At 41.9% G+C, this 13,200-nt stretch overlaps 1 protein-coding gene across 1 annotated transcript; it reads left to right on the forward strand.

The window, feature by feature from the left end:
• The first annotated feature begins 3,744 nt into the window (after positions 1–3,744).
• LOC137278477 (1,25-dihydroxyvitamin D(3) 24-hydroxylase, mitochondrial-like) lies at positions 3,745–11,687 on the forward strand. Its single transcript, XM_067810825.1, has 9 exons — positions 3,745–4,365; positions 5,944–6,134; positions 6,828–7,031; positions 7,448–7,605; positions 7,995–8,161; positions 8,907–8,985; positions 9,441–9,600; positions 10,175–10,218; positions 10,540–11,687. The coding sequence occupies exons 1-9, from the start codon at positions 3,956–3,958 to the stop codon at positions 10,651–10,653; spliced, it is 1,527 nt and encodes a 508-aa protein (XP_067666926.1). The 5' UTR covers positions 3,745–3,955; the 3' UTR covers positions 10,654–11,687.
• The last annotated feature ends 1,513 nt before the right edge of the window (positions 11,688–13,200 follow it).

Consider the following 13,200-nt stretch of genomic DNA (forward strand, 5'->3'; position numbering starts at 1 on the left):
GGTAAAGGTAACAGTTTATTTGTCAGCCATCTGCACCTGGAGACAACGTAAACATGGCGAAAGTTTATTATGAACTAGTTATTGTAACTAAAAGGTCACATGCAACCAAAAAATCAAACATAATTAAAACACATTTATCACTTATTCATGACATATAATATACATTGATGCTTTAAAAAAACCCAAATAAACAAAACTATAAGCGTACAATCGCAATTCAAATGTGCAATATTTTGTACTTGGGCTTACTTCCCCCGAAACGAAGCCCTCGGGAGACCGAACCCAGTCATAGCGTGTGGATGTGCACTCAAGTGTAACGGCGGCTTCCGATTGGCTGTTTCATTTGCTGACATGCTGAGGGTTCATTGTGTGTACAGAAAGATGATCTGTTTGATGGGCATTTCAGAAGTATAGTCAGTCACAAGAAAGTAAGATTCTTTATGGATAACAACTTCTTTTTGTGTACTTGATGCGTCGTTTCAGTATAGATTCATATACTGTTGTCAAACAAAATCATATACACTAAAAGAAGTCGTTATCCATAAAGAATGTATATAGAGATGTTGGGTTTGGAAAATACATGTTCTCTGAATTTGCGCTCGATCCAATAAAAAATCATGTCAGTAGAGATGGTAAACTACTGCGTGGCTGGAATCTGTCATTCGTCCAAGTACAAAGCAGGACTTGAATCTGACAAGAGTTTGCACTAGTTTCCGTCAGATCCAGTCATCCGAAAAAAAATGAATGTAGTTTGTTTGCAACCCACAGACATAAAAACATGTCATGTGTATCACACGTGCCTAATTACATAATGTGGCAGACACGGGACTCGGGTGCACGAGTCATAAATCAACTTATTTTCTTTATGTCGTATAGTCTGATAGGTGTTAAGTTCAAATTGCACGTGGTCAATGATTGAAGCTGTGTATTGCATGTTGTCTTTAGCAGACAGGCAGACATGATTACACGATGCCATTTAGAAAGTGGTCAAATGCAACATATGTCATATTTGGGATTTCACTTTCTTAGTAAAGTACAAATTCTAGTACTTTTTTCGGTTGAGTCCCATCCGGGATTCGAACCCGCACCCTCAGAGTCAGGCACCTACGCCAGCACACAAAGTCAGCCGCCTAGCCCGCTCAGCCACCGCGACTTCCACCGACTTGTGGAAGTCGCGGTGGCTGAGCGGGCTAGGCGGCTGACTTTGTGTGCTGGCGATTAGGTGCCTGACTCTGAGGGTGCGGGTTCGAATCCCGGATGGGACTCAACCGAAAAAAGTACTAGAATTTGTACTTTACTAAGAAAGTGAAATCCCAAATATGACATATGTGACAGGCAGACAGACATATAGGTGTGAATAAACCAGACACTGAGCTTTCTCTGTGACAGAGACTGCTTACAACAATCAACAAGTTGGTTTACGTAACGAGTAGATTATTTACTTGTTTGTGTACACAACCAAGACTAGACTACTGCTCACGACCTCAGACGCTGGGCATGCATACTGTTTCAAGCTCCGCGAACCTATTCACTGCGCATGTGTTATGGACGCAGCGCAGCACAGCTGCTGAAACCAGTTTTTCCCCCAGCGCTGGGGGGAATTTAGTGAAACGTTTAAACTCCGATTTCGCGGGGGTTTTTTTCATCGCGTTTTTTTCAACTTTATAGGTTGAATTGGCATTTTTTATTATTTGTTTCGGTTAGTGCCCACCGGAAGGTACCAGTATCTGCAAAGTTGTGTTTTACGTTGCATGTGACCTTAAAGACATGCAATCTAAGGGGTCAAAGCCTCAATCGACACTGACAATGACCGAGGATTAACAACAATTAGCAAACAAACATACAAACATACATACAAAGTCATTATAACACTTTTACAACTTGTCGAGGACAAATAGTAATACTTACTTGTATGCATAATATAAAGATAAAGTTATTTGAATAAATTATACTATGTAAATCGAGAATATATTAAGTTGCAACTGTTAATTCGAACGGTTTCAGAAAAGCGAGTTTCGATAATACGAAAATTAACTATATTCACATCTTGTGTCTGCAATGCATTTGAAAGTTAAATCTGTAGTTTGTCGCACTTATAGCACAATCTATAATATGTAAATGTAATTTTCATGTATCACGGATAATGATTAAAATGAACTGAAGATTTATTGATCAATATATGAATAAGCTTGCGTAGCCAGCCGACATAACCTAACAACGTTACATGATGAAAACATACGAATAAACTATTCACGAATAAAGCGTATGGGACGAGGGACGGTGGAGTTGCCTAGCGTTTAAAGCGTTCGCTCGTCACGCTGAGGACCCAAGTTTGATTCCCCACATGGGTACAATGTATGAAGTCCATATCTAGTGTCGTGATATTGCTGGAATATTGCTAGAAGCGGCTTAAAACTGTACCCACTCACTCCCCAGTGAGACGAATGAGTATCATAAACCGTTGGACAGCTCTGAGCCAGAAAGCCACTAAAGTTTGTGTGCGTGCGTGCGTGCGTGCGTGCGTGCGTGCGTATGGTAGCGTTAGGATGCCAGAAGGCCACTGGGGTGTGAGGAAATGGACGTTTTATTACATATATGTAATAAAGATGATTTAGCCTGAAACATGGTAAAACAAATCTCATTACTACATATTTACTACATATTCACATATACTAAATGTAAACACACACATGCGCATGCAAACTATTAAAAAGCAACTACGGTATCAATACAAACAACCACATCTAACCACATACGTACATGCATCCACACAAGCATTCATTTGTTGTAAGGACGAGAGTACTAACGGCAGTTATGTTTGAACATAGTAGGAAGATGAGAAGTGAGATTACTTAAGTGAAATAGAAACTAATAACTATATGTACTACTATGATATAGATAATTATGTAACATAGCGGTTACACAACTCACTGCACTGTGAGTCAAACCTAAATCTAACCTGAGCTATACACACAAACTAAACAACAGTATGATAACTCTCTCTAATCCGAGTTACAATTTACGCCAGTGCAATAACATAACTCACTATACGGTGAGTTACCATCACATAAACTATTTACACATAATTAAAAATACTAAGATATTAACAATACTATAAACATTAGCCAGTGTAACCACCAACTATGAAACATACATAGCAAATCACAAGAAATATATACAAGACTAGAGATTACCAACCTTTATACACGAAACACAGTCCAGATCACCATGATCTCGATCCAAATGTAAAAAACCACAACCTGTCTGATGATGACCACATAAGATACTGACATGGAAACTAGGTCAAATTAAACTTTTAAGACCTTGATACCTTACAAGCTTGGATGAACACAGAACAATAGAACTTACTCACTAGCCTGAACAAAGGACATGCTTAAAGAGGGATTCACAGGAGAAAAACATGCAGTGAAAATGAGTATTACTGAAATAGATTACATTGAGACTAGACTGGTGTTAGAGAGCTAGGGTTATGATGTGTGTGTGTGTGTGTGTGTGTGTGTGTGTGTGTGTGTGTGTGTGTGTGTGTGTGTGTGTGTGTGTGTGTGTGTGTGTGTATGCAGTCGTCGAAGATATGTAACATTTCCTTGACTATTTAACGGAAGGTAAGACCGTTTTGTGGGCCGTAGTTCCCTTCCCCGCACACGGTCCCGCTAAAGCGTCTAGGCTAACTGCACCTGGCTGAGGCAGTTACCCCGCTGTAACGCAGGCTGGGCCACTGAATGCAGTAACTATTGTAAACAGCCTGATATGGAAAGTAGGTCAGATACCTGTTCGCTTCAATGGCCTACAACCATCAGCCAGTAGAGGTTGTCAGGCGAAATTCCTCCGATCATTTCATCATTCCAGTTGAGTTTATATATCACGCCATGCAATCCCAGTGAATGGTGATGAAGCTGTGTCATCTACAACTTGACTAGTCTCACAACAGTACACCATGTTGTCACGGGTCGTGTTGAGCAATGTCCGAACGGGACAGGCCACATCGGCCGTGTCTGTCTTGTCTCGATTCAAGGCGACGATGTCGTCAACCCAAACAGACGATGGCGTCTCAAACGCCAAACCGTTCTCGGCGCTGCCTGGACCGAAGGGTTTGCCATTCATTGGCACCGTGTTCGACGTCATGAAGAATTCGTCCCGAATGCATGAAATGATTCAGAAACGCCACGAGACGTATGGACCCATCTACCGCGAGAAGATGGGGGCGGTCAATGCTGTGTTTCTGACGGACGTGGAATCGGTCGAGCAGCTCTTCCGACAGGATGCGAAGCACCCTCGTCGAATCGACATTGAGCACTGGATTCAGTACAGGGAGGAACGAGGACTGAATAAGGGACTTGTCATGTCGTAAGTAGATTCATATATCCATTCATGGGTTGCAGCAAGGGATCTTTGTGCATATCAAGTTCAAATCGTATGGCGCCAAACAAATCTACTGAGAAGCTGTCCGAGAGTACTGCATATCATTAAACATTTTCATCGTTATTGCTATTGCTAATGTCCTTTTTTGTTGTGGTAAGACCCGTGAAGGTCCGGGGTAGAATAGGCCTTCAGCAACCCACGCTTGCCATGAAAGGCGACTGTGCTTGTCATAAGAGGCGACTAACGGGATCGGGTGGTCAGGTTGGCTGACTTGGTTGACACATGTCATCAGTTCCCAGTTGCGCAGATCGGTGCTCTTGTTGTTGATCACTGGATTGTCTGGTCCAGACTCGATTATTTACAGACCGCAGCCATATAGCTGGAATATTGCTGAGTGCGGCGTAAAATCAAGCTCACTCATTCACTCACTGATTGTGGTAATTTAACCTGTAGTAAGCGAGTTGGGTTGAGAGCCGCTTTCAGTTTGGTTAAATTCTTTCAAATCGACTCCAAAGATCTGACAAGACAGGGATTCCATTTGGTGAACTTCCGGTTCAGCGCTTCTATGTTACTGATACTACTGAGAGGACGTCGAGGCAACATGCCTGATTTCAACCCGTGAAGATCCAGGTTAGAATTGGTCTTCAAGCAACCCATGCCTTAAGAGGCGACTAACATCGGCAGGTGGTCGGAATTATTATATCAATGTATCCCAGTAGCGTAGATCGATGCTCATGCTGTTGATCACTGGATTGTCTGGTCCACCGTCGATGTTTACTTTCCGATGACGTTAAATGTATAATGGGCATATCTTGGTGGCGAGTGAATTATGCACCGTGGCTTTCTAAGCACCATGGCGTCTAACACCTAAGATGTACTATCGGGGTTCGGTGTTTTGTTTTGTTTTAAGAATGGACGGGGTGAAGGAATGAGAACGAATATTTTTAGGATGTTAGCTAACTAATTCACGTATCGTTTCATTTTCATTTGTTCAAAAGTCTGAAGTCACAGTTCAGGGTTTGTCGAATCCTGGCGGGGCGATGTTTTGGGTAGAACACGTTAAAGTGAGAAACCCAGAATAGTAATTTGAGTAAGTGTGGGATTCAAACCATTTCAGAATTCTGGACATGCCAAAGAGACGTAATTCTTCACGTGGAATTGCCTCGCCTCAGACAACAGGGTTTATGGTGGACCCTTTCATCTGAGGGTGTTCTCTGTAATTTATTTAAAGCATTACATTTGCAGTATTTCTAATTTGTGAACGTATTATTTCGGTCACACTCATTGAAGTAATTATCGTAGTGTGTATTACTTTCATAGTAACACTACCCTTGAAGGTCCGGGTAGTAACCCATGTCTGTGGTAAGCGGCCACAAACAGAAGGTGTAAGGCTCGATGACTTGGTTGACACATTCTCAACTGCTCAGATCGATGCTCACTGTTGGTCACTGGATTGTCCGGTCCAGACTCGATTATTTACAGACCGAAGCCATATAGCCGGAATATTGGTGAGTGCGACGTAAAACATCATAGTAACACCGCAGGTTGTCATTTATATTGCAGATCAGGCGAAGACTGGCATTCGCTGAGGCGAGTAATCGATAGACACATGATGAAGATCAAGACGGTTGAGTCCTACACTGGAGAATTTAACAACGTTGTTGTTGAGTTCTTGGACCGAGTAGGCGGGATTCGAACTTCGGACAATGAGCTGCCTGCCTTGAATCTGGAGCTGTTCAACTGGTCTCTGGAATGTAAGTGTCTGTAGAAAGGTGTCCTAAGGAATATTCACTTGATCTTGAGTGTGTGTGTTCTGGACATGTTTTTAAGCTTGCCTTTGATTCTAAATGTTAGACATTGTGAGGATGTGGGTTTGGTTTTACGCCACCTTTTGCAATGGTTCAGTAATTTCACCATTGGGGACACAAGAACGGGCTTCACACATTGCACCAATGTGGGGAATCGAACCCGGCTGTTCGGTGTAATGATTGAACGCTTTAACCACTAGGCAACCCCACCGCCCTGATTCTAGAGAAAACCTCGGTTCACTGCCAAACACGTGCCTACAAGTGTACATTAACTGGTTTGGGGAATGCGGAAAACGAGTTGATTAAGAGGGGTTGAACTACAGATTTCTCATTTCCACTGAACGTCTCTTCAAACCGATTCAAACAAAGTAAGCTCTTAATATCGATAGTGTGTCTATTTCCTTAGATGATAGTTCATACTTAAAGAACACCACACTTCAGATCAGGTTGTGTGTATGGATGTTTGAAGCTCATATTCCAGTTCTAGAAAAAAAGAGTCATGCAACAACACTTACTAACATTATTTACTTTTATACCCTTATGCCCTTATTTAACTTTTTGTGTACAGCTATCGTCCGTATCCTGTATGAGTAGAGATTTGGGTGTCTGTCATTGATGACTATGTTACTTTCTCCGCAGCTATCGCCCGTATCCTGTACGAGAAGAGACTCGGGTGTCTGTCGGACGAGAGGAGCGAAGACACCCAGGTGTTCATCCAGAGTTCCCATGATATATTCGAGACGACCAGGAAAATAATCTTCCTTCCACCCAAAGCAGCACGCATCTTGAGGCCGTTCTCCTACAGGAAGCATATATCTGCCTGGGATGAAGGTTTCCGTGTTGGTAGGGCATCGGTAACGCATGTTTTATAGTTTTACAGTCAAATTTATGTAGACATATCATTTCTGCGTCGTAATTGGTCAAATCAGGTTGGTGGGATATTAATTTCTGCGTCGTAATTGGTCAAGTCAGGTTGGTGGGATATTAATTATTTTTAAGTCAAATGTACAGGTAGGGTCAGTAGTCCTTGTGATGCCCTGGATGCGATATTTTGTGACCTAGTGTATCAAGTTGGAACATTTAGCGTCTGAAAAAGGAGCATAGGGAATGAATAGAAGGAAAGTGCGTAAATTTTTACTATTGTTTCATCTCATTGTTGTGTTGGTAGTGTCAGCCCTAGACCACAAGGAATGTATGCAGCGATTACCTTCTTATTCCCTTCATCAAAGTGACAAGGTGTTTTGTGTGTGTCTTTTCAGCTCACAAGACCATAGACGAGAGAATCATGGAGATACGAGAGACGAAAGAGGAAGGAAAACATGTGGGATTTATCACCCACTTCCTGCAGGAGGACAGCATGTCACTGAAGGACGTGTACGCCAACATCTCAGAACTCATGGGGGCAGCCGTAGATACGGTGAGTAAGTGAGTGAAAACACACGGTTGTTGAGCTTCGTCTGATAAAACAACAAAGCCAAGTCAGCTTACGGTGTGGCCTGTTTGTCATTTGACATGGATCGAAAGCATCTTGTCACATTCCACTGGACCCGTGAAGATCCGGGTTAGAATTGTTTCTTCAGCAAGCCATGCTTGTCACAAGAAACGATGGGATCGAGTGGTCAGTCTCGCTGACTTGGTTGACTTATGTCACCGTATCCCAGTCACGTGATCGATGTTCATGCTGTTGACGACATGACTGTTGTAAGGAGTATTTCAACAGTTTTGACTTTGCCGACATAAAATACTTTCCACTGTAAACCAGATCAGCAAACGCACTCTTGCAATTAGGAATGTTATTCTTTCCAGACATCAAACACCGCACAGATGGTGTTGTATGAGTTGTCGCGAAACCCACATGTACAGGACGCCATCTTGGAAGAAATCACTCGAGTTGTCCCCCCTGGCGAGCAGCCAACAGCTGATCACCTGAAGGAGATGCACTACATCAAGGCAGTCATCAAGGAGACGCTCAGGTCTGTAGAAACCACATACCCTTATCGCAAGTTCCGCATTAACTTCAGATTGACTTTTATTATATAGTGATGTGATATTTTGGGGTGATAATGGCAGTATCAATTTCAGATGTATGATGTATAAACTCTTACATGGAATATAAATATATAAATGATCCCTTTATTGTCTGTCAGGTTTTATGTCTATCCCGAACATACCCTAGACTTCTGCCATGTACCAGTCATATTCGAACGCCTGACGTCATTTCCATAGACGCACGTGTTAATTCAGTGTAGCATGAATAATTTAATGTCATTAATTTAATTTTGGTAAGATCCAAGTCAAATTTGCACATTTGTGAGGAATCATGTCACCTACGATTCTATAATTTCTGTTTCATTTTCCATTGCTTATTTATCGAATGGACACAATTTTATCAACACATGTACAGTGCCGTGAACTCCTTTAACATAGCGGCGTATGGGGTTGTGCATTGTGGAACCATACGTAAGTTGATAAAACATGATGTCATTAGTTAAATAGTGGTTGGAAAATTGAACTAAAATTATGTGCACAGAGCAGAGATAATCTCTAACTTGCCTGAAAAAATATTACAATGACCTAACCTGAATTCACATCACGAAAAGTATTTATTTAACACTTATATGTCATGTACGTCTGTGGAAATTACGCCAATTGTCCCAATAAAACTTCCACGAGTCTGTATTTGCACTGTGTTTTAACACACGCCTTGCTGTTGATTAGGTTGTACCCGACCGGAAGTGTAGTAATTCGAATATTGCAACAGGACGCTGTCCTACTGGGCTACCAGGTGCCAAAGAATGTAAGTGATACATTTACTTTACGTTCGTTAAATCTAAACCATGCTCAGCTCATTGATTTGTATAACAACAATTGTTTATACTTAATTATTGATCTGTATAATGTATAATCGCCATTGAGTATAATTAACCATTGATCTGTATAATAACCATTGTTTATACTTAACTATTGATCTGTATAATGTATAATCGCCATTGAGTATAATTAACCATTGATCTGTATAATAACCATTGTTTATACTTAACTATTGATCTGTATAATCACCATTGATTATAATTAACCAATGATCTGTAAAATCGCCATTGACTGATTGTACTTAACCATTGATCTGCATGATTGTCCAAATCTACTCTTCTTCGATCCAATCACAGTATATCTTATGTTCTGTGCGTTCCGGCAGTTGAATCTGTACATTTCTATTGAAGGATATCAGGGTGGATTTCTTTATTTTGACAGACTATGGTATGGGTAGACCTCTACGGCTTCGGGCGTCTGGGACGTCACTACGAGGACCCCAACACATTCCGTCCTGAACGCTGGCTCCGAGCTACCAGGACAGTTAGCCCGCATCCATTTTCCTTTCTGCCGTTTGGATTCGGTCCTCGAATGTGTGTCGGTGGGTACTCTCTCTTTCTCGAAGTGACTTTTCAAAGGTGTTGTAAATACCTTTTTGAGAGGTGTCAACACTCCTGCACATCGTCTGCATTACCGCTAGCGTTGTGACCATTTGGCTGGTGCCAGTACACATCATTACTGTTGGTGTATTGCTATGTCTACAGGTGTCGGTACTACATGGGCGTGGCCTATATCTTGCAGGTGTCAGTACCACATGCACGTGGTCTATTTCTGAAGGTGTCAGTACCACATGCACGTGGTCTATTTCTGAAGATGTCAGTACCACATGCACGTGGCTTATTTTTGAATGGTGTCAGTATCACATGCACCTGGACTATTTCTGCAGGTGTCTGTACCACATGCACGTGGTCTATCTCTGCTCAGTACCACACGCACGTGGCCTATTTTTGCAGGTGTCAGTACCACATGCGCGTGGCCTATTTCTGCAGATGTCGGTACCACACGCACGTTGCACATTTCTGCAGGTGTCGGTACTACCTGCATGGGAATTGTTTTGTAGGTGTTTTGACGATGTCAGTGTAGCACAAATATATAACCTATTTATTCTGTGACAGGGCGGCGAGTAGCAGAGTTGGAGATTCAGCTACTGATATCCCAGGTGAGTTGGAAGACTGAGCGCCTTCTTCTCATATACATATATGAAGATATCCATCATAGTTCGGTTAATAAACCATTTATCAATTCACTTGTGTTAGAGATATGGTGAATTCCAATTGAATGATAAACTACGTCAGCTTGTCAAACCTGAAGTATATGCGTTCAGGTAAGTTTTGTTCAGGGCTGGCAAGTTTTACATCTAACCAGCCCTGTGGTCTCGCTGAAATATTTGGGAGTTTCATACCCTGACCTATGTAACTTTCAACATGTGTGTGTTGGATGCCAACCACAACAAACCCTAATTAAGTCATTTGTGTTTCAGATTGTGCGTAAATTCAAGATAGAGCCTGTATCAATGGAACCAGTTGAAATGAAGACTGACCTCCTACTACTGGCCAAAGATCCAATCAGAATCCGTCTTCACGAGAGAGACTAGGCTCAAAATCGTCTTACGAACTCAATGCATGTGTATTGGGACATTTTGTAAACGTCACCGAAAAATGCTACATACCTGATCAAATATCACCAGTTATTACTTTGTTGTGTTATTGTATTGTTAGGAACAATAAATGAAATACGGTTATTGTTGAGTTAGGTGCCGTTGACACGAAATACATCGTAGGATCACCTGTACATTGAGGACTAGTAATTCTAGAGTTGTCTCCCATTTGTTACACATGCCAAGGCCAGTTGTTACACACTCTGATATTGCCAGATGTTACATAGTCAGGTTGAGGGTTTAATTGCTGCTATACCTACAGCAATAATGGACTAACCTAAACTGCTCAGTAGGAGGATTTACAGTAAAGCAACTTAACTGTCGGATGGATCAAAGGGAGTTTGAGCAAACAGTTTTGATCCTTTTTTTACTCAAGAAATGTTTGTTTGATTCAAGGTGTTTTTATGGTTAGCATTCTATATTTACCTTTCTATCTAGAGATGACTTCTTCTTCTCAAGGCAGTTGAGTTAACTCAGTCATGCTAAGAAACTACATCATTTACTAAAAATAGCAGGGGATTACCGTTGCACATTCACCATGACTGGTATACAAAGTGTAGAGTACGCTACATTGCAGCGAGGCAGATCGATAGTTCTTTGTGAAGGATTGTCAGCACTGGCAATACATTGTTAAGACCTGCAAAAGCAGATACCATTTACTTGGACGGTACTTTCACATCTTGCCCTGTGCTTTTGAATCAGGTGTATGGACAGACAGATGACAACTTATGGATGATTTGTCAATCTACGCAGGACCCATGCCCATAGGAAGTTGTTGAGTGGCCTTATTCCATCCAAGGTTTTAATCAGCCTTTGAGCTTGCAGCTATTCACAGATCAAGGGATGTTTCTTTCATTTCACTCAAGCCATTTCGAACAAGACACAAAACTTGGGATTAGCCAAACGCTACAAGGATGACATCAGTGCAAACAAATGCATATATAATGCAATAAAATGATATGTAGTGCTAATCAATTGTGTTGTGTTCTCTTTCTATGTCTGTAATCTGTATGGACTATCCCATTCTTCACTAATAGGTATTAGGTAATAGGTGTGTGGACTGGTCTGATACCTCATGCGTATTGGGGTGTTTAACAAATGTCCTATGTAACAAACAGGAGGATACCATTCTATTCGCCTCAGATATCCATGTATAATTTCATATATTTACAAAGGACCAGTGAGTTTTCTTCATGTAGGACCTTGTGCTCAGTGGGTGCTTATACGTGTGTGGTGTTTAACACTTGTGCCTCAGCTGTGACACACCTTCACTGTATGTGTATGTGTATATCTTAACGTTTTTGACATTCACAGCAAATTCATTCATGTAACACTGCCTCATGACGTCACATGTTTGTGTAATGGCATGTTATGCCACCGAGTACGCAGCGTCTAATCCCATAGACAATTCCTTATCTTGGTAACTATGGATACTCCCATGAGGCGTTGCTAATTTTGTCACAATAAATTCATGTTATTCTGTATATACACTTCTGGTGATGGTGGGCGCCATTCTTGAAATTAGCTCAACTAACCTGCATGTTTATCTGATCGTAACATGCAACATTATGGACACTCCAGCGTTTACTTTTATAACTGCCTGCCTCCAGCAATGACGTGGTCTTGGAGCTGGAGTAGGTACATTACTAAGTTGTGCTTCAGACCAGGACTTGACATAATTCTTATTCAACTTATTATGGAACACGAGTTCTCATTGGTCAGTGCAATACATTTCTGACCGTATTATCAGCATATACGGTAGCAATTTGAAACTCGATTCACCAAAACCTTTGAATGTATCCCTACACTACAGGAGTAACTTTGGTTTTCAGGGCATAAGCATTTGCAGAAGTACTACGCGTCTCTGTCTCCCGATATAACTTCATCGCGTCTCCCGATATCACTACATCGCGTCTCCCGTTATACCTACATCGCGTCTCCTGACAGAACTTCATCGCGTCTCCCGATATAACTACATCGCGTCTCCCGATATAACTTCATCGCGTCTCTCGTTATACCTACATCGCGTCTCCCGATAGAACTACATCGCGTCTCCCGATAGAACTACATCGCGTCTCCCGTTATACCTACATCGCGTCTCCCGATATAACTTCATCGCGTCTCCCGATAGAACTACATCGTGTCTCCCGTTATACCTTCATCGCGTCTCCCGTTATACCTACATCGCGTCTCACGATAGAACTACATCGCGTCTCCCGTTATACCTACATCGCGTCTCCCGATATAACTTCATCGCGTCTCCCGATAGAACTACATCGTGTCTCCCGTTATACCTTCATCGCGTCTCCCGTTATACCTACATCGCGTCTCCCGATATAACTACATTGCGTCTCCCGATATAGCTACATCGCGTCTCCCGTTACAACTTCATCGCGTCTCACGATAGAACTTCATCGCGTCTCCCGATATAGCTACATCGCGTCTCCCGTTACAACTTCATCGCGTCTCACGATAGAACTTCAT

Source organism: Haliotis asinina, chromosome 3 (assembly GCF_037392515.1).
Source record: "Haliotis asinina isolate JCU_RB_2024 chromosome 3, JCU_Hal_asi_v2, whole genome shotgun sequence".
NCBI classification, from domain to species: Eukaryota; Metazoa; Mollusca; class Gastropoda; order Lepetellida; family Haliotidae; genus Haliotis; species Haliotis asinina.

Bases quoted from the DNA above. Each gene is read 5' to 3' on its own strand.
- LOC137278477 (XM_067810825.1), top strand. From the start codon at position 3,956: ATGTTGTCACGGGTCGTGTTGAGCAATGTCCGAACGGGACAGGCCACA. The intron at 8,162-8,906 runs GTCTGTAGAAAC...GCTGTTGATTAG, and splicing joins GTCATCAAGGAGACGCTCAG to GTTGTACCCGACCGGAAGTG. The intron at 10,219-10,539 runs GTGAGTTGGAAG...TTTGTGTTTCAG, and splicing joins TTCAGCTACTGATATCCCAG to ATTGTGCGTAAATTCAAGAT.